Here is a 21,490-nt window from a genome sequence, read left to right on the forward strand (position 1 = left end):
TCAGGAACTACCATCAGCCTGAGGATGGTGAGAATTGGCTGGAACTGTTTGTATCCGTGTGGGAAAATTTACATGTGAAGAATGCCATAACAGCAACACATACGTTACTGAACACAAAGTATTCTGCACAACCTATCCACTGCAGTCTCAAAACATTTTCCTCCTTAAATTTATGCCTCTTTGAAACTGTTGAAAGTCCCAGTGTTACAGAGCAGCATTATCACAGGATAGCATCTCGCAGTAATAACAATCCCTGCATTGATAGGCATTTTTCATGGCAGGATATCACAAAGCCTTCACCAGATATATATTGTAAGATGCAGCAACTGTGCATTTTGTGGGTGAATGCGGCAGCCGACTGCACAGCAATGTCCCACAAACAGCCATGGAGTGAAAAACTGATGTTATTTCTGTGATTGTTGGCCAGAACACGAGGAGAAACGCTCTTCTCCTTTTAAATAGAGTAATGCCACTGGATCTTTAACGTACACGTGAACAAGCAGTCAGGACCTCGGTAAACACCCAGGGCACCCCCCCAGCACTGCACAGGAGTGTCATCTCAGACTATATTCCATCGTTGGGCTTGAATCCATAACCTGCTGTCTTAGGGGTGAGAGTGCTACTGACTGAGCAGTACCTGACAGTTACTGACAGTAACCACTTATTTGTGACTATTTATGTTACAGCATGTCCTAGTACCAGGTCAACCATTTTCTAACTTAAGTGCCCGCATCATGTACTCAAGAGAAGGGGAGAAAGAAAACACTACGCTCCCCCAAAACTCTTCCACTATTCAAGCAATAATTGACAGAAAATTCACTTCCAGTAAAAGTGAATTAAAAAAGTGAATAATTTAAGCACTTATATTGTAATGTCAGTTGGTAACAGTCTCACCTCGGAGTCACGTAGGCCGGCGAGGCTGACGCTCCCAATGCAGTGCTGCACTTTCAGAGGTGTTGTCCTTCAGATGAGATGTTAAATCGCGGCACTGTCGCTGTCGCGTTAACACTCCCACTGCACTTTTCGAAAAAGAGGTGTCTCTCCCAGTGTTCCGGCCGAGAATCCCCCAAATAAAATGGTTCACTCACCTCATGGCTGTTTGTGGGATATTGCTCTGCACACATTAGCTGCCAAGTTTGGCCATCACCCACAGTCACTACACTTTACAGCACATCCTATGGAGCGCATTGGGGCATCCTCTCGACCTGATAAGGAACTAATCCACATGCAAACGATTATTATTATAAACAATTTCTTGGAGCAAACGAATGCCCAATCGGTGATTTAAACAAAGCAGAAAAGGTTTTATTAAATTGCTACAACTAATTGTAAATTAAAAGAAAACACAAAGATTACTACTACATTCCGGACTCGGCTCCTGTTACCCCTCTGAGGCCAAAGCCCGAACTGGGGGTCCGCGCGGGATGAGCCCTCCAGTCAGTGCTTTACATTACAGTTATACCCCAACAGCCATCACCCGAACAGCACTCCCCGCCCACAGCCCCGAGCCCCGCCCACAGCCCCGAGCCCCGCCCACAGCCCCGAGCCCCGCCCCGAGCCCCACCCACAGCCCGAGCCCCGCCCACAGCCCCGAGCCCCGCCCACAGCCCCGAGCCCCGCCCACAGCCCCGCCCACAGCCGCGAGCCCCGCCCCGAGCCCAACCCACAGCCCCGAGCCCCGCCCACAGCCCCGAGCCCCGCCCACAGCCCCGGCGCCGCGGAGTCAGTGAGGGCTACGGCCTCGGGCCGGGGTTTGGGGTCGGGGGGGGGAGGGGTGGCCCGGGGGGGAGGGGTGGCCCGGGGGGGGATGGCCCGGGGGGGGGTGGCCCGGGGGGGGGGGGGGGGGGGAATGATTGAGGACATTCGGGGCCGCGGCGGCTCTCGGGCGTTAAGAGAAACTTTCCTGAACTTTCCTTCACATCCACAACTTCCGGTCTCATCATCTCCGGTGGAATCACATGAGCGGCGCAAAGCTTCGCTGTCCTCACGGCGGTTCCATGGTGTAATGGTTAGCACTCTGGACTCTGAATCCAGCGATCCGAGTTCAAATCTCGGTGGAACCTTGTGTTTTTTTTATATTGGCTTCGAACGTATTCTGTTATTATAACAATATATTTATATAGTGGCTATAGTGGCTGCGGAGAGGGCGAGGGGAGAGGGGGAGGGGAGAGAGGGAGGGGAGAGGGGAGAAGGGGATGGGAGAGGGAGAGGGCGGGGGAGCGCGGGCGGGGGGAGAGAGCGCGAAAGGAGGGAGAGGGAGAGCGAGCGAGGGGAGCTCTCTCCGCTCACTCACTCTCCCCTCGCACTTTCCCCATCGCTCACTCTCTCCCCCATCGCTCGCTCTCTCCCCCATCGCTCGCTCTCTCCCCCCGCTCGCTCTCTCCCCTCACTTGCTCTCTCCCCCCGCTCGCTCTCTCCCCTCACTTGCTCTCTCCCCCCGCTCGCTCTCTCTCCCCCCTCACTTGCTCTCCCCTCGCTCTCTTGGTTGAGATGCAATAATCCTGCATTTTGATACAATGCGTTTAATGTTTTAAAGCGTTTAACAATATATAAAGTATAGAGACTGCAGCGAGTTTGTGCACAGCAATGTCCACAAGTAGCTATGAAGTGAGATTGTTGGTCAGGGTTTAATGCCATTCCTCATTAATAATAACGCTTTTCACATTTTCTAAAAACGCTTCACAGAATATACTGTAAAGTGTAGTGACTGTATTTGTGGGCGAACACAGCAGTGTCCCACAAACAGTCATGGATTGAGTGACCAAATTACTTATTTATTCATTTGTTTATTTGAAGGATTATCATCCCCAGAAAAGTGATCTGCCAATAAACCGGGTTCCTACTTACTGCAGGTAAACCGAGGCGCGGGGAGGGTGGAGTAAGGAAACTTGCCCCTGACCTGCCGCGAATTGAACCCATGTCTCTCTGCTCGCGAGGCGAGTGCCTGACCAGAGCTACAGGACTCGTTGGTCTTAAAATGTTTACTTTTAGTAAATGACTTGGTCATACATGAGCATTTTAACAAATTTATTGTAAATCTCAAATCAATAAAACATGATTTCATCAAAGTTTAATACAAACACCTTAAAATAGTACATCAAGATTTTAAGATAGTTACCAGACACATTAAAGTGAAGGTCGAACCTTTATGGCAACTTTTCACACATATATTCTCACCAGGTATGAAATTGCTTTTCACAATTTCAAAGTGATAAGAATTCTTTGAGAAATATACAGTATTTGATGCATCTCAATGTTACTTGAAAAATTATAGTACTTGCGATTTCCTTCTCTTACCCCCAAACACCTCATGATTTCAGAGGCATTATTGTATAGAATTACTAAAACTTTAATTTTCCTCAGTATATTAACATGATCTTAAAGGTTCAATTACAAACGCATCAGTTCTTAACATTACCACAAACTTTGGTAAGTTATACAATTGATAAGATACTCTGGTAACACCTTTTGCATTCACTTAGGTGCTTAATAAAAATAATCTTTACATTTGATATAATAATAATCCTTGCATTTGATATAGCGCTTTTCACGTCGGGAGGACGTCCCAAAGCGCTTCACAGAACACACTGTAAAGTGAATTAACTGTGGGCGAACGCGGCAGCCAATTGCGCACAGCAATGTCCCACAAACAGTCGTGGTTTGTAAATGACCAATTTATTATTGTTTTTTGTTTTGGAGGGATTATTATTAGGCTCTGTGTGCCTTATCTGTGATGTAGCGCCTTATCAAGTCTTACCAGTTTGTCCAGTGCATGCTGTGTTTTTCCAGTGTTCGGATAATCTATATTTTGTCAGATGAAGGGCAGACCTGAAACAAAAATAACTTACCTGTCTATAGAAACCTCCCACAAGGTACATAAATCCTACATGACATCATGTAAACCGGTCTGCCAAACTGTTACTATATTTCCTAGTCTATGTTGTAGGCGGATGAACTGCAAAAGCATATATTTTCAGAAAGGGAGATTTTAAACTGAAAAAAAACATGTGAAATAAAGCACTGCTTCAAATAAAGTACCTCTGATTCCTACTTCAAGGGACTTATTTTGACAGTTTCCCATCATCTATCCTTACTCCAGTTTCCTTATTCCATACGCGATAATAATCCCTCAAAAAAAAAACAATAATAAATTGGTCACTTCAATCCATCGCTGCTTGTGGGACACTGCTGTGCACAATTGGCTTCCGCGTTTCTCTCACAAATATACAGTCAATTCACTTTACAGTCTATTCTGTGAAGCACTTATAGACATCCAGAAGTCGCGAAGAGCGCTATGTCAAATGCAAGTATTATTTATTTATCGGCTGGGTGGCTTCTGAAAAATATATGGAAATATTTCATCGAATGAAAAGGAGAATGAGGTGATGTAAAAGCCAGTTATCTTGATACTGGTACTGACTGGGTCTTGCCCACCATCAAAGGATAAACGTCCTACACCAAAATTTTTAGCTGTTAACAGTTGCGTTGAATTTATTTTATAACTGATAGTTGTAGAATTCAGAAAAAAAAATTTCAAAGAGTTAAATATCAATGATAACAAAAATTTCAGCAGTTTCAGTTTCATGAATCTGCATTGCTGAGTAGGTGATGGCTTTCACTTCAGTGCCCTGCAAGATTAAAGCAAAATTATTAGATGACTGCAATTGTGATGTTTCAGTGGTTTAAACATAAATTATAAAACCATAAGAACATAAGAAATAGGAGCAGGAGTAGGCTATTTGGTATTGATATGTCACAACAGTAAAAAGGTGAGTCATATCGATGTTCTTGTCTTACCTGTGGATGTTTGGCCAAATCAAACTCTTCCCCCCACCTTGGTAAACAAAATCAAGTCATGTTTCAGGCAAATTACAAGATGACGAACTAATTATGCATATTCGCTGTGATCATAAACTTCAATACAGTCCATTATTTTATTAAGTAAACCAGTGATTCAATCTCGACAGCTGTTAGAGATTATTACTATGACAGTTTAATACAAAAAAACATTTAAAATCTTTGTTCCAGTATTTACAGGAAAGCTATAGTGTTACACAAACATTCATTTTAAAAGCAACAATGATCAGATATTTTAAATCATAAAAATACATCATATTTACAGTTCAGTTATTGTGTGCTTACCCAATAGATCGAATCTTATAATTGATTCTGTCCAAACTAACTACTTTCACCTCCTGAAAACGAAATGCAAGAAGGTTAGTATATCAACAATACAGAGGATGAAACCTTAACCCTCAGTACAGTGAGATAGATGAATACAGTAGTCACAATATACACTATACAAGTATTGTTTGCCAATGTTATGTTAACTTGTAGGGGTATGTAATAAAACATAGTTATGGGTGAAATTTGAATTATCTGGATACACATGCAGGAAGGTTTACTAATCCCAGTGCCTAGGCAAACCTGTGAAAAAAGTACCATGTACCTCTCTCTGGCAGCTCCATTGGCATATGACAGAGAGGCAAGTTAATGTATCACATTTCTTGGGTCACATTAATTCTCAAAATCAGCTGGTCAACAGGGAAATTATTTGCTCAGACAATCTGGAGGGCAGTGGGGGGGAAGAGAATTAACTTAAATGCAATGGTCTGGCACAAAACAGCACGCAAAACAGCTGTTTTTCAAATGAGCAGAATTGAGAGCTGTACTGCTGAATTGTTTTCTGACATCCATCACAGGAGCAGCTCAGCTTTTCATAATCACGCCTACTATATACACAAATATTGTTTTTAAAGTTATTAATTCCAAATGGTTCACTTACCCTTGGAATAAAATACATATCTGCACTAAATCGATATAGCCATTCATTCAAAAAATGAAAGAGCAGAGACATCATGTCATCTCCTAAAAGCAAACACAGTATACAAAGACAAAACAATTAGTCAAGTTCACTCAACAACAACTTGCATTTATATAGCGCCACTCACTCAGGATAGCGTCCCAAAGCGTTCAGATATAACCAAACTATTCATCTTTCTCAGATTATGTAAATAATAACAATCCTTACATTTGATATAGCGCCTTATCACGTCTTCTAGACGTCTCAATGCGCTTCACTGAATGTACTGTAAAGTGAATTGACTGTATATTTGTGGGTGAAACGCAGCAGCCAATTGCACACAGCAGCGTCCCACAAACAGTCGTGGATTGAAGTGACCAAATTATTATTTTATTTTTTCTTGAGGGATTATTATCAGGCATGTGGAGTAAGGAAATTTGCCCAACGTTTCACCCTGCCGGGAATCCAACCCACGTCTCTCACTTGTGAGGCAAGTGCTCTAACCACTGAGCGACAGGAATCCACAAACTTCCCAGAACCACTGAATGACAGTTATGAAACCATAATGAAACCTGGAGATTGTGGCTAGATAGGGTTACAACTTATGTCATTTGTCAGAGAACTGTTCCACCTTGAGGAAAACAAGTAGATACTGTATACATTTATTGTAAAATCGGAGTTTCACAGTATAATAAGAAATTCCATCAGAAGAATGGATGAACATGTGTCTTGGCCAGACAGTTTTTGACACAATTCCTGTTTCATATTGAAATACAATCTCCCAAGAGCAGTGAAATAAAGTTATGAAGAAATTCACAACAAATCTCCAGTACCCAAATTTATTAATTCAATTTACACCAACATCACCTTAGTTACCTTCAGCCTTTACTTCAAGTGTGTCTGTAGGATGCACAGTTTCTATGTCAGTCATATAATCAAACATAGACATGGCAACCTGTTCAAATGCTTCTTCTAACGTGCCACCCCATGAATGCAACCTGCACAAGAGAGCATTTCAAAGCTTGTAAATACTAAAGTTTCTTCGATACTAATCTTAATCAATTTGCATATCTGATATAGTATGAATGAGAGATTTTTCAACTTAAGAGAGATACCACTTTTCCAGTGACTTAATAATTGCATTGAAACATAATACTGTATAAAGGAATCTTAGCCACAAATTATTTTAAAACTGAATTTAGGATACAATTAAACAAACAAAATAAGGAGTAATCCACAAAATCAAAAATATACATATTTTGTAATGATTTTTGCCCCCTTTCTGGCCAACTGCTGTGCGCAATTGCCCACAATTGCCCACAAATTTACAGTATATTCTGTGATGCACTTTGAGATGTCTGGAAGACATCAAATGCAAGGATTATTATTATTATTATCATCTTCAAATCACACCTGAAGACTTCCCTCTTTGATCGATTCGCCCCCCTCCCCACCCCTCTCGGTGTTGTTCACTGTAACACTACCTGTGTCTTTGTAGGTTAAGAATGTTGAGTAAAATCACCAAATCATAACTTTCATGTGAAGAGTAGTGTTATCATGAGGACAAAATTATATTTATCAAAAGACTGTTGGTGAGGTGCTGTAGTGTTAAAATATATATATAATAGATCAGTTTCAAATGCAATAAATGCAAGTGATTTTTCTAATGTGTTGTAAGAACACAGCAGGTATTGCATCAGCAATGTGATGCAACTTCATCATATCATCAATTGGTTCATAAAATAATCCAAGCAGTGAGAATGAATGCAGCCTCAACCTTCAAATCAGATACTAATGACTACACATTTTTTCTTTAATCCAACTCGATAGGAAGTCTGCAATGCAGAAAATGGACCGGAAATACAAAAATAAACTTACTGTACATCTGCAGTGTGGTCTAAATCTGGAGCGGAAGAAAGATCAACACTGGTTCAGCATACACTGTCTCATCAACATTTGTAATTACACCATATGAAAGTTAGACAATGAATGAATATAGCACAGTATAAAGTAATATTTTAGTTATGATCTGAATGTTTTTGAATTGCAAATACAATAATTCTGAAGGCAACATATAAAAAGCAGGGAAGAAGCGAGTTGGTAACGGGGCAGTGACCACCTGCTATGGGTAAATGATGATATTAATTTAATCTGAGCATCTAAATCCCAGTTTAGAGGTTGTAAATCTGAACATATAAAGAATTTATTTAAATATATGACTATTGAGTCATGTTAGTTATTCTACAGTAAAACATTTCCCAATATTTGACTTCTAATAATGTTATATTTTTATTATATGTATATTTCTACTACCTGTCACCATATTTATGTCACGTACGTTTATAAACCTTGTGTCAATTTAGAATCAATAGGAAATAATTAATAAAAAAGTTAGCTGTCTTCTGGAATTAATTCTGTTTAACTTCTCAACATCATATTCAAACCAAACAAAAACGTGGTTCTTTTAATGTTATAATAATACTTACATTTGATGCAACTCTATAAGACCATAAAATGTAGGAGCAGGAGTAGGCCATTCGGCCACTCAAGCCTGTGCCCCGCCATTTGATAAGATCATGGCTGATCTTCTAACCTAATTCTATTAATGAATAACTGTTATAATAATCCTTGCATTTGATATAGTACCTTATCACATCGTCCAGATGTCTCAAAGCGATTCACAGAATAATCTAATCCTTGCATTTGATATAGAGTCTTATCGAGTCTTTGAGATGACTCAAAGGGCTTCACAGAATATACTGTAAAGTGATTTGACTGTATATTTTGTGGGCGAAATGTCGTGGATTGAGTGACCAATTTTATTTTGAAGGAATTATTATTATCACCAATTGATTAACAAATGTGTGGAGTAAGGAATCAAACCCAGGTCCGCTCACTTGTGAGGCCTCTAACCACTGAGCTACAGGACTCCACAATTCCAGGACATACTGTAAAGCGGAGTGACTCTGTATTTTGTGGCCAAAATGTGGCGGCCAATCTGTGTCGCACAACCATCTCCTGGAGTGAGGGCCCAATATTTATCTGGGGGGGTGTCAGCCAGAAAAGTGGGAGAGACCCAAACTCAAGCCCCCCTAACCCCAAACCCACCCCCCACAAACCCCAACACCCTTAATCCCAACCCCCCCAACCCAAACCCCCCTAACCCCAACACACCCCACCCCAACCCCCCCCAACCCCAACACCCAAGTCCCCAAACCCCAACCACCAATGGGATCTTTAACGTCTACCTGAACAGCCACAGATGGGATCTCGGTTTATGCTCTGATCCGAAGGTCAGAGTCTCCGACACAGCAAACCCCCCCCCGGCCCTGATCACCCCCCCCCCGGCCCCGGCCCCCCCCCCGGCCCTGATCACCCCCCCGGCCCCGGGCCCCCGGGCCCCGACCCCCCCCCGGGCCCCGACCCCCCCCGGACCCCCCCCCGGGCCCCCCCCCGGGCCCCGACCCCCCCCCCCGGGCCCCGACCCCCCCACGGAGCCCACAAGCCACACAGAGACCCCGGGAGGCCAGAGTTTGACCTACACTCGTACTTCTTGTTGACGGGCGGGTACTTGGCTTTGGTCGCGCGCTGCTCCGCCGTCAGGTTATAGTCTCTGTCACCCATGTTTACCGATGGCTGCGCGAGCGCGCGCAGGCGCAGAAGCCCCATGTGCCGGGGAACGAGGGGATGGGTCACGATTTTGCCGCACGATTGGCTGAGCCGGTTGTCAATCACTCCTTGACGCACGCTGTGGGCGGGGCAGAAGTGGGGCGTTTCCATTGGACAGCCGTCACTCTGGGCGGGAAGGCGGTGATTGGTCGGCGCAGCTGTGACGTAACTTGACTGGGCGGGAAGGCGGTACAAGATGGCGGAAGCTGAGCGGCAGCTCCGGCGGGTGGCGCTGGTGCAGGTACTTACCGCTCCGTCAGCGGCGGATCGCGGCCTCACATCCTGATGGTCAGTTACCAAACTCATCAGTTTGGAGAGCGCGGGCACCATGGCAACCAGACATCACTGGCAGACTGGTCGGGATTGAACAATAATAATGTGGGGGCAGTTACTGATGCCCCACAGCCCCGTCAACACTCCACCGCCTCCCCCACTCTCCCCCCCATAGCCCTGACCAACCCCACTCCCCCACTCTCCCCCCCATAGCCCTGACCAACCCCACTCCCCCACTCTCCCCCCCCATAGCCCTGACCAACCCCACTCCCCCACTCTCCCCCCCATAGCCCTGACCAACCCCACTCCCCCACTCTCCCCCCATAGCCCTGACCAACCCCACTCCCCCACTCTCCCCCGACCAACCCCACTCCCCCACTCTCCCCCCACAGTCCTGACCAACCCCACTCCCCCGCTCTCCCCCGACCAACCCCACTCCCCCACTCTCCCCCCCATAGCCCTGACCAACCCCACTCCCCCACTCTCCCCCGACCAACCCCACTCCCCCACTCTCCCCCCATAGCCCTGACCAACCCCACTCCCCCACTCTCCCCCCCATAGCCCTGACCAACCCCACTCCCCCACTCTCCCCCCCATAGCCCTGACCAACCCCACTCCCCCGCTCTCCCCCCCCATAGCCCTGACCAACCCCACTCCCCCACTCTCCCCCCCATAGCCCTGACCAACCCCACTCCCCCACTCTCCCCCCCATTGCCCTGACCAACCCCACTCCCCCACTCTCCCCCCCATTGCCCTGACCAACCCCACTCCCCCACTCTCCCCCCCATAGCCCTGACCAACCCCACTCCCCCACTCTCTCCCCATAGCTCTGCTAACTTGTCCTCCCCAAATAATTATCAACTTCTCTCTTAGAAGTTGTTATGGAATCGGCTGCCCCGACCCTGTCAAGCAACGCATTTCAGATCCCAACAACTCGCTGTGAAAACATTTCTTCTCTGTTTCTTTTAACAACTATTTTAAATCAGTGTCCTCGGATTAACGACCCACCCGTCACATTTTACAACTCAAACTGGACAAACTTGTCTAATGAGTGGTTTAAAAATATGAAACTACGGTGATGGGTTTCTGCCGAACACAATGTTGTTCCCACATCATCTAATACCCATGTGTGAGAATGTCACAAGTTTTGACTAGGAAAAAAGCTAAGGAGTTTTTCCCTCTTTTCGTAAAGAAAAATTAATCATTATGAGTTCCGTCAGGCCTTCTGCTCCCAGTGTAGTGTCATATTTGTTTTTGCAGGCTCAAGTTAGAGGTTACTTGGTCAGGAAAAAGATCCGAAGTTTATGTCAAGACTATGAAAATGTTGTGAAAGAGGTTCAGGATAACCTGGATCTGCTCACATGGGAAGGGATATTGTTTCCAAGACCAAGATTTCAGAAGCAGGTAAGTTTCAGTGTCATGCTGTAAACTCTCCAACTTTCAAGTTCCATCTAAACATTTGTCCCTCCATTTTCAATTCTTCGCAGTTTGCTTTCTTGCTTTTTTTTGATTTTGTATATTTTATATTTGTGTATCAAGTTCAAGCATTATTTCATTTAGATGATTTGTATGTTTTTAAATTCTGCTTGCTAAAATTATAACTTCAAAAATGTTTTTCAACATGAGTCTATAATCATGTCAGCTCCCATCTCCATTTTGATAATTATAAAAAACTTAATCATTTGTGTAAGTGACCGTTAGGAATGAATATGCCTATAATAATAAAAATCTATCTATGTGGATGAGGGTTATTTTCCCAACAAGAACAATTATTCACCTGTTAGCCTTTAAAGTGTATAGACTCAGCAACTCTGCAGTCATTTTTTTGTTTACTTTGATACCCACAATTATTAAGACTGTAAATGAAGTATATTAAACTGGATTCGTAAAACTGTGTGATGTGAAATAAAAATCACTGACGATTTGAACAAGTTGATGAGTATTGGATAATGTAACTCAATGCAACTGTAAAGTTGGAAGAAACTGAAACTGACTTGACCCAAAGTCTCTAAACTGTTGGTATTGTAGTGCAACAAACCAATATTAACATGTTGAGTGAGTGCCAGCAATAGTAATCTAGTGTTTTTGTTATCAAAATTTTTCCTTTCCGTTTAACATAGTGTGTGCTGCTGGCACCTAATGTTGGGATCGTCGCTTTAAGAAGCAACAATTTTTGTGTATTTTTTAAGCTATAAATTATAGAAATGGGCCAGTTATTTTTCTGATTCACAACTTTAACTCCAAAAGAAATCTGATATTTCTAATAAAGGTTTTCTTCTCTCTTTTGTCAATAGAGCTCAAACATAAAAAATGGACTGGGTGTTATTCACGGGGAAACACCTGAAGCACTTTGTTCTGAAAATGCATCAAATAAACCTTGCCCAGGGTTACAAGTTTCCGAACCAGAAATAGACCATGGTGACATTCGGACAAACTGTACCCAAGGAAATATCCCTCCATTGCCAGATCAACTGGAAGTCCAAAATAGATCTGGAAATTTAATTGAAGTTCCTGGCCAATGTGTGCAAACGCCGACAGGCAAAGAGAAACTGCACAGTTCCACTGTAGGTGCTTCTGAAGGAAAGGATTCTGATAAGACAATGAACTTTGCTGATTTAAATTCATCAGCATGGAACAGTACAGGAATGGAGGATGCATCCAATGTCATCAGTGCAGGTAGGATTTTCGATACGTGAGGAAGGGGGAAAAAAATGATTCAGAGACACCCCATCTCCCCGACTTGGAGTCAGACTCCGCACTGTCAAGTGCTCTGCAATGCTACCCTGCGTGGAGGGTGCTATATAAGTGCAAGTTATTGTTGTATAATGAATCAAAAAATGTGACGTAAAGGTTAACAGAATTGCTGCAGTTAATTTACTGCTGTTTTTAATGAGGTAGGCATACTTTTTAATAATAATACTTGCATTTCATATAGTGCTTTATCATGTCATCGAGACGTCTCCAAGCAATTTACTAAAACCTCAAATTAATGACAAATGATTATCAACCAGAGTTGAGGAGTCCTGTACCTCAGTGGTTAGAGCACTCGCCTTACAAGTGAGATCTGGGTTTGATTCCCGGAAGGGTGAAACCTTGGGAAACTTTCCTTACTTCACACACCTGATAATAATCCCTCAAGAAAAAAAAATAATAAAATTGGTCACTTCAATCTACACTGCTTGTGGGACGCTGCTGTGCGCAATTGGCTGCCATGTTTCGCCCACAAATATACAGTCAATTCACTACAATATATTCTGTGAAGCGCTTTGAGATATCTAGAAGACGTGAAAAGCGCTATATCAAGTGTAAGGATTATTATTATCAACAACTACAATTGATAATTGCAACCACTGTTTGATTTCCCTTTGTAATGTTAAATATTCTACGATCTTTGATTGGCTTTAGAACTAGTGAGAAAACTGCACACTCAGGAGCAGTGGTTTTCAATTTACAGGGTCTTTGAGCAAATTGCAAAAGAAAGAGATGATAACGAGTCAAGAAGGGTTACAGAAATACAGAAGCAACCTTGCCATGGAGCTCCTGTGGTTGCAACAAGCTATTGCAAGTCGTAAAAACGTAAGTTTTTTTTAATTCAAATTTTACTGGTGATTATTATGTAATGTTTAACACACATTGTGTTTCTGTTAGAAAATAATATCTGGAGATACAAAATATAGTTCGAAACACGACATGTCAAGCAACTGCCTGGATGGTGGAAGGCAAACTAGATGGACCTTGATCTTCTTCGCCCGGCAAATTCTTATGTTCTTATGTTTGCAGTTTCTTACTTATTATCTTTTAAAGCAAATTAATATTTAATCTACTCTGTCTGTCCAGCACCTTGGGACGTCCTCCCGACATGAAAGGCGCTATACAAATGTAATGTTGTTATTGTTGTCCTTAATTCTATGTTCAACTGGATTGAAATTGACTGGAAACTGAGAGCACGTACTTGAATAAATGATATCACACTTCTTGTGTCCAAATGCTAGAGCTGCTCTTCAGGTTAGCAATATAGATTTTATTCATAAGAGCATCTTGAAGCAGAAAGTTTAAAAATATTGAAGATGGAAAGAAATTTGAATTGTGGATAATCTTCATCGCTCTTTGAAACTGAGTTAGATGTTTCATTTATATAGTATAAAGAAACTGTGTGGTGTTACATGGAGTATTACAACATCCTTGGAACATCCTCCCAAGATGAAAGGCATTATACAAATAATCTTACATTTGATACGGCGCCTTTTCACGTCATCGAGTCTTCTCAATGCGTTTCACAGGATACACTGTAAAGTGTAGGGACTGTATTTTGTGGGAGCATTGTGGCAAATTACAAATGTCATTTGTTGTTTAGTATGTAATTCTACTCATTCGCTTTGGTTGTTTTACTTTATTTCAGTATTTGATACTGAAGCAGCGTCTGGGAACTCCAGAACAATAGCAGAATAATAGAAGTTCAGCAGCACTGGAAACTTCAAGAAACTAATGCCTGTAAGAAGCTATACTTGGTCTGTTCCTGTTTGTTTTGTTACCTCTATTGCTGGTTATATACACATCACCAGTTTGTATTCAGCATGTCTCAGCCACTTTGTGATGCTAACTGAACAACTTTACATGTAATTGTAATTGCAATAATTTGATGGTGGTGCTTAAGGATCCCTCCCCCTTAACACCAAGGAGGCTACAACCTCATTTATGGGCACACTTTTCCTAGTAAGATGCTAATTACATATGGGGTTGGCATTTTTTGTGGGAAAAATAGTCAAATATCAATTTTTGCTGTTAAACTATGCTCTGATGACAAACTGGAAACTTGAACTTTAGAGAATCTTGTCTTCAATTATTCCATCTAAATTCTCAGACCCGGTGCTGATAATAGTTATACTTTCAGCTTCTGGAGTTGTATTGGAAGCAATTGTTTCTGAAATTGAGTTGTGGCTATTGAATTTTGACTTGTACATGAGGTACTGAAATATGCTCTTGTCTGTTATTTTCCTTTGATGTACTATTAGGTTATTATAGAGTCACTGAAATATTTGTCTTCCTTGACTAAAATGTAACTTCTCTCTGACATGTGCAATATATTTACTCTTAATGACTTTTTTTGTGTTCATTCTATTGATAAGAATGCGAAAAGGCCCTTTCGATAGTTATATGTCTAATGCTACAATTATGATACTTTATAAATAAAATGATTTTTTAATGCAGTGTGGCTCATTTTAATGCCATCGAAATCTCAAGTATCCTTTTAAGTGTTTTCATTTCTGTTGACCAATCACCATATGCCAATGACTCTGGAACAAGTCTCATTCATAAGAACATAAGAAATGCTAGGTGAAAAAAAGACCAAGGTCCATCTAGTTCGCCTTCCACCTTCCTGGTGGTCTCATGCACATGGGTCCCAAACTACCTATGTACTATATCTCATGATTCCTAATCATGAGGATTAGTAACCTTAGAAACATTGATTTCTCACTCTTGAGTGATTACAGTGGCTGTATAAATATGTGATTCGTGTTTCCTTTATGAGAACTTACCCAGTGACTAGGAAGTGGCTCTGTAACCTTGCTGAGAAGTGAAGCTCACTCTTTCTGCCAAAAATTGGTCACTTAAGTGAGGAATGTTGAGCAGAAGAGCAAAAGGAAAGAAAACAGACAGAACATTGGTCAGCAATTGATGAGCAACTTCCATAAAATGTAAACTTCACTTTAGACATCATTAATATTATTATCATTGCTCCACAACCCTGGAGATAACAGTCACGCAACAACAGTACTAAGATATCAGATAACTATAATAAACGTGACTTTAACCCCTGTCTGATTACATTCCACAGTAGATATTCCAATTGCTGCCTGACTTGCTGAGCGTTCCCAGCGACTTCGGTTTTTGTTTCAGATTTCCAGCATCTGCAGTATTTTGCGTTTTGTTTATGCTGTAAAGTGAATTGACTGTATATTTTGTGGGAGAAACGCGGCAGCCAATTGCGCCCAGCAGCGTCCCCACAAACAGATATTGCAAAATCAGTTGAGTTTGGATCCCCAGACAACACCACCACCTTGAATTTATATAGGCCCCCTCACATAATAAATGGAGTCCTGTAGGTCAGTGGTTAGAGCACTTGCATCACAAGCGAGAGACCTGTGTTTGATTCCTGGCAGGGCGAAATACTGGGCAAGTTTCCTTACTCCACACACCTCTGTTTTCCTAGCAGTAGGTAACAACCGGTTCAACTTCAACATGTATGCGGATGACATCCAACTGTACCTCTCTGCTTCCTCCCTTGAGTCCAGGACCACTGCTGTGCTGACAAAATACCTGTCAGACATCAAGTCCTGGATGAGAGTTGAACGTCAGCAAGACCAAGGCCCTCCTGATTGGCTCCTGTCAGTGCCTCGACACCTCAGTCTCTGACAGCATCACCATCCACGGATGCGCACTCCACCTTACTAAGCCAGTCCGGAACCTTGGCGTCTTGTTTGACTCTCAACTGTCTTCTATCCCCACATCGGTGCCAAGATGCTGGTCCTCACCCTTGAAAGCCCTCCATGGTCTTGCTCCCCTCCCCTCTGCGACCTCCTAACCCCCTACCATTCTGCCTGCTCCCTCCGCTCAGCAGGCTCCGGCCTGCTTCATGTTCCTGCCTCGCTCGCCCCTACATTGGACGTTGTGCCTTCTGCTACTCTGCTCCTACTTCCTGGAACTCCCGCAGCCCCTCAGCCTTGCCCTCTTCCTTGCTTCCTTTAATCCATCTCAAGACCCTCCTCTTCAACTGCGCTTTTGATAACCCTGCTTCCCCCCCCCCCCCGCCGCCCTTCACCCTCCCCATTCCTGACCCCCAGCTCAGGTCTGAAACACTGTCTGCCCAGCACCTTGGGATGTCCTCCCGACATGAAAGGCGCTTTACAAATGTAATTTTGTTGTTGTTGTTCTAGCTGTGGAAGAAGAGAATGTCCTCATATGATATTTGACCAGAATGTTCTGAGTAGGGCCAGATCATTGCCAGAGATGGCAAGTTAAATAATACTAAAGCCTGTAATAAAAGGGGTTGTTTTTCAGTCTGGATCAGATCCCAATTTCAGGTATAAAATTGGCTGCCACGTTCACCTACAAAGCACTACACTTTACAGTATATCTTGTGAAGCGCTTTAACACATCCTCCCAATTTGAAATGCATTATACCAAATGTAAGGGATACTTATTGATAATTAATATTAATAACAATGTACATTTCCATTGTCGAGCTCACTCTGTTTACAAGGAAGTGATATAAAACAGGTAAATTATAAGTGGGTAAATGCATTGTTTTATTTTAAATTCATTATAATCCAGTGGATTGGTCCCCAGAGAAAAGCATTTCAAATTTGGTTGCAAAGTCAAAATTAGACTGCGATCATTCTTCAGTGATTAGCAAAATCTCCCTGTTCTTATTTCTTCAGCAAGTCTGGTTTCCACCACAGTTTTCATTCTGTCAGCTCTAATCACTTGAACTTCCACTTAAACTGGTTCTGAATATCCTTCAAGGTCTATTATTCTGCGGACATAAAAAGGTATGGAGAAAAGAGCAGGGAAATGGAATTCATCTAGATAGCTTCAGCACCGATACAGTGGGCTGATTTTCATCAGAAATACACAATCAATACATTTTACAATATATTTCATGAAGCGCTTTGAGATGCTTCTCAAAGACGTGATAAGGCGCTATATCAAATGCAAGGATTATTTATCATAATGGTTTTGTCCTGCAATGACTGATTCTATATGTATTTGTGATGAAACAGTTGTGTTCAATTATATTTAACTGACTGCTTTTTGATGATTACCATTTTATAAGGGAAATCTGCTTGTATCTCACAACCAAAGATAATATTAATAATCATAACCCTTGCATTTGATATAGCGCCTTTCACAATGGGAGGATGTCTCAAAGCGCTTCACATGATTTACGCTAAAGTGCAATGACTGTGTGTTTTGTAGGTGAATATATTATAATGCTATTCAGTATTGCTGTTTGAAATCATCATGAAATGTTGTTAGATATTATTACAAGATACAGAATGTGCACATTTCAATAACTATATATCGGATTCTCTGAGGAATCATGTTGCTTGACCTATCCCTTCCATTATTTAAGAAATCGTGAGCATAGCATAGGTTTATTAAGAGCTTAATTTATTCAAGAATACAACTCGATCATCAAAGATTTAGCACGCTGCAAAGCCACCAAGTGAAAGTAAAAAATGTGGCTCATCAATTATTAACTGTTCACTCACCTATTTTATTTATATTTCTGTTTTTATGGCATTAAATTAAAACAATCTATTCATATTGGGGGAATGCAAAGTGAAGCAGATTGAATGAGGACATTAGTAAAAGTTTTTGAAAATTGGACACACTATTATAACGTGTTGCATTTGTCTATATTTATCAACGCTTCTGCTCGGCCTTTTGTCTAAGATCAAGTGTAGTTTCTGTTCCCATCAGTTACTCGTTGAGCTAAAGCGATGCTGGGAACCTTCATCTCCTGTTGAGATTGTCTTGTGTTGTCACCAGGACCCAAACCTCACCCAGACCTGGACATGGGGAGCATTGAGCTCCTCTTGGCTACAGCTCCGCCCTCTGCTGGTTGGGGTCAGTATTGCAGCACTTCCCACCTGAGGAGTGAGATCTGCTCTGCCCCCCCCCCGAGATCTGCCCTCACACAGAGGAGGGGGAGACACTGGAATCACTGGAGCCCCTGGTGACTAGACTCAGGCCGGGCTTGTCCTGTCAGCGAGGCCATCCTGTCGCCTGACCTGCTCGGTGGGGGTCGTGAAGACAGGGTTCAGGTCACATTGCCCTTTGACAATTTAGGGCTGAGAGAGTTTGAGGGGGAGGGGCTTGTCTGCAGGGACAACCCTCATTCCTAAAGTGGGACGTTTGGGTCTAATTGGGGTAATGGGGGTGAGCAGCCTGACCTCGCTCAACAATACATTTTTAAAAAATTATCAATGCTATTAGGTCTCCACTCCTCTGAGTTGTCTTCTCTTCTTGGTATTCTCACTATGTTGCAATCCAAAGTTAATAATAATAATAATCTTTGCATTTGATATAGCGCTTTTCACGTCGGGAGGACATTCCAAAGTGCTTCACAGAACACACGGTAAAGTGAATTGACTGTATATTTGTGGGCGAACGCGGCAGCCAATTGCGCACAACAATGTCCCACAAACAGTTGTAGATTGAAAATGACCAATTTTATTAATGTTTTTTTTGTTTTGGAGGGATTATTAGGCATGTGGAGTAAGGATACTTGCCCAAGGTTTCGCCCTGCCTGTAACTTGACGCAGGTCTCTTCGCTTGCAAAGTGAGTGCTCTAACCACTGAGCTACAGGACTCCACATTATCTCACAGTTGCCAATTTTCACTCATTCCCTCTTCATCTCCTTCAGTGTATGTACGAACCCAGTTGATTGGCGGATTGCTTTCCCTTCAATAAACAAATAAACAAATGAACAAATAATATTAATTGGGTCAGTCAATCCACGACTGTTTGTGGGTCGCTGCTGTGCACAATTGGTGGCTGCATTTCGTCCACAAAATATACAATGACTTCCCTTTACTGTATATTCTGTGAAGTGCTTTGAGACGTCTCAACAACGTGATAAAGCGCTATATCAAATGCAAGGATTATTATTATGTAACCCTTCACCCAAAGTCTACAGACTTGATGATGATTAAGTGAATCCACTCACATTACAACTCATAAGCAGACATCAGTCAGCACTCACACTGAATCTAAGAGCTCTGATGTGATAGAACACCCAAACCAAGCTGCCATATAAACAGTGCTAGCCTCAGATAGAACCGCTTAGGTGAAAGTGTTGCCTCCACTAGATATCAAGCCAGATAAGGTTTGTCAATCTCGTCAGTCTACTGAAAAAAAACAGTAAAACTCCCACCTATTCTCTTGCTATGTACAAAGACTCACTGGCCACTGAGCCATACCGACCTGGACGGTCCTACGTTTGATTCCTGGCCTGTGCCAGTAGGGCTTGGGATGTAGAGAGGAAACTATCAAACAGGGTTTCTAATGAATGCTGTTGCGATTAAGTGTCAGCCTGGCTCAGTTGGTGGCGTACTGGCCTCTGAGTCAGAAGTTTGTGGGTTCAAGCCCCACAGTTGGGGTTTTGAACTCATGGAGCCTTGGCTGATAGATGTATTTAATATTATGAAAGGTTTTGATCAGGTGGATGTTGAGGCTGTTTCTTCTTGTTGAACTCAAAACAAAAATATAGCCAGTGGCAGATCCTGCAGTGTAGCAGTTAGAGCATAGTTAGAGCATTCGCCTCGCAAGTGAGAGGAACTGGATTCAATTCCCAGGAAGGGCGAAACCTTAGGCAAGTTTCTTTACTTCAGCACACCTCTGTTTACCTCGTAGTAAGTAGGAACCCGGTTGCCGGATCCCTTTCCTGTGCTGGTTGGCCATCACGGGAGTGATTGTTAGTGATATTGCACATATAGAAAGAATGCAGTGGAGATTAGGGATCAAAGTCTGGCATCACAGAATACCATCTGTTCCCGCAACCAGAGTTGAACACCCTTTGGGAAAGTACAACTGATTAACTTTGGGTAGGGATTGATGCAGCAGAACTAAAATCTAGAGTTAATAGTGATAAGGCAATATACGAGTGAGGGGCTGGCTGATTAATGTTAGCTGAGGGATGCTCAGCTTGTTAGACTGTTGTTGTGACTGCAGTGTTGAGTCCCAAACCCTATACCCATGGTACAGTTAATTAAGAAATAATGGGACAGTTCTTTCAATGCGCACTGCCAGTGATTAGGGAATTGGCAATGTTTGGAAGTAGGGCATTCTGCACTAAAATGCAACAAATCGTGGCATGAAGTACAGAGGTGCGATGTGATGTACATCAGATGCAGGGGAGAAATTTGCAATGTTTCATTATACATTGTATGTGATAATTATCACAAGGAACACATTATGAAACAGTACAAATATCACTCCACAATTCTACAGTGTGTTTGCCCAACATACATTCATACATCAACATTGACCAGAGAGATATGGTGCTTCTATGATCTCCTCACATTTTACACTTGTGATTTCAGAAGGTGAACAAATGAATGCCATACAATAGAGATTTTTATGTCTATTAACTCAAGTTCCTGAATTCCAGATTAAGCCTATGACCTGTATGATTAGTGCTACACCAGGAAATGCCTTTATTGAAGAATCAATCAACTGTTTTTAAAAGGGAAAGACAGAACAAAGTGGAATGTTTATTTCACAAATGAAGGCAACTTTCCTTCAGCAAACCATGGGTATTGGACCTAAATGTTAACCTGTTCGGGTGGACGTTAAAGATTCTGTGCCACTTTTCAAAGAGAGAAAGGAGTTACTTCTCTCAGTGTACTAACCACAGATCAATTGATCATAGATACACAGACATAGAAACAGGAGTAGGCTGTTCCATCATTCACATCATATAATAATAATCCTTGCATTTGATATAGCGCTTTTCATGTCGGGAGCGCTTCACAGAACACTGTAAAGTGAATTGACTGTATATTTGTGGGCGAACGCGGCAGTCAATTGCGCACAGCAATGTCCCACAAACAGTCGTGGATTGAAAATGACCAATTTATTATTGCTTTGGGTTTTGGAGGGATTATTATTAGGCTCTGTGTGGAGTAAGGAAACTTGCCCAAGGTTTCGCCCTCTGCCTGGAATTGAACTCAGGTCTC

At 42.5% G+C, this 21,490-nt stretch overlaps 2 protein-coding genes and 1 non-coding gene across 5 annotated transcripts; 2 read left to right on the forward strand and 1 right to left on the reverse strand.

Annotated features, from left to right (window-relative positions):
* Positions 1–1,991: 1,991 nt before the first annotated feature.
* Positions 1,992–2,063, forward strand: trnaq-cug. The gene has a single exon. It is a non-coding gene; the product is annotated as a tRNA-Gln (tRNA).
* A 950-nt stretch (positions 2,064–3,013) lies between these two features.
* On the reverse strand, positions 3,014–9,456 carry zbtb8os (zinc finger and BTB domain containing 8 opposite strand). Of its 3 annotated transcripts, NM_001292171.1 has the most exon segments (7): positions 3,014–4,628; positions 4,798–4,834; positions 5,143–5,195; positions 5,786–5,868; positions 6,680–6,801; positions 7,682–7,706; positions 9,346–9,437. In NM_001292171.1, coding segments are annotated over 7 exon segments (489 nt in total). In that variant the 5' UTR covers positions 9,428–9,437; the 3' UTR covers positions 3,014–4,541.
* A 150-nt stretch (positions 9,457–9,606) lies between these two features.
* iqcc (IQ motif containing C) lies at positions 9,607–14,952 on the forward strand. Its single transcript, XM_007904318.2, has 5 exons — positions 9,607–9,713; positions 11,006–11,149; positions 12,040–12,421; positions 13,200–13,321; positions 14,145–14,952. The coding sequence occupies exons 1-5, from the start codon at positions 9,669–9,671 to the stop codon at positions 14,184–14,186; spliced, it is 735 nt and encodes a 244-aa protein (XP_007902509.2). The 5' UTR covers positions 9,607–9,668; the 3' UTR covers positions 14,187–14,952.
* Positions 14,953–21,490: the final 6,538 nt, after the last annotated feature.

Source organism: Callorhinchus milii, unplaced genomic scaffold (genome assembly GCF_018977255.1).
Source record: "Callorhinchus milii isolate IMCB2004 unplaced genomic scaffold, IMCB_Cmil_1.0 Scaffold10, whole genome shotgun sequence".
NCBI lineage: Eukaryota > Metazoa > Chordata > Chondrichthyes > Chimaeriformes > Callorhinchidae > Callorhinchus > Callorhinchus milii.

Bases quoted from the DNA above. Each gene is read 5' to 3' on its own strand.
- zbtb8os (XM_007904320.2), bottom strand. From the start codon at position 9,427: ATGGGTGACAGAGACTATAACCTGACGGCGGAGCAGCGCGCGACCAAA. The intron at 5,196-5,785 runs GTAAGTGAACCA...TTTCGTTTTCAG, and splicing joins ATATGTATTTTATTCCAAGG to GAGGTGAAAGTAGTTAGTTT. The intron at 4,629-4,797 runs GTAAGACAAGAA...TTAATCTTGCAG, and splicing joins ATTTGGCCAAACATCCACAG to GGCACTGAAGTGAAAGCCAT.
- iqcc (XM_007904318.2), top strand. From the start codon at position 9,669: ATGGCGGAAGCTGAGCGGCAGCTCCGGCGGGTGGCGCTGGTGCAG. The intron at 12,422-13,199 runs GTAGGATTTTCG...TTCAATTTACAG, and splicing joins ATCCAATGTCATCAGTGCAG to GGTCTTTGAGCAAATTGCAA. The intron at 13,322-14,144 runs GTAAGTTTTTTT...ACTTTATTTCAG, and splicing joins CTATTGCAAGTCGTAAAAAC to TATTTGATACTGAAGCAGCG.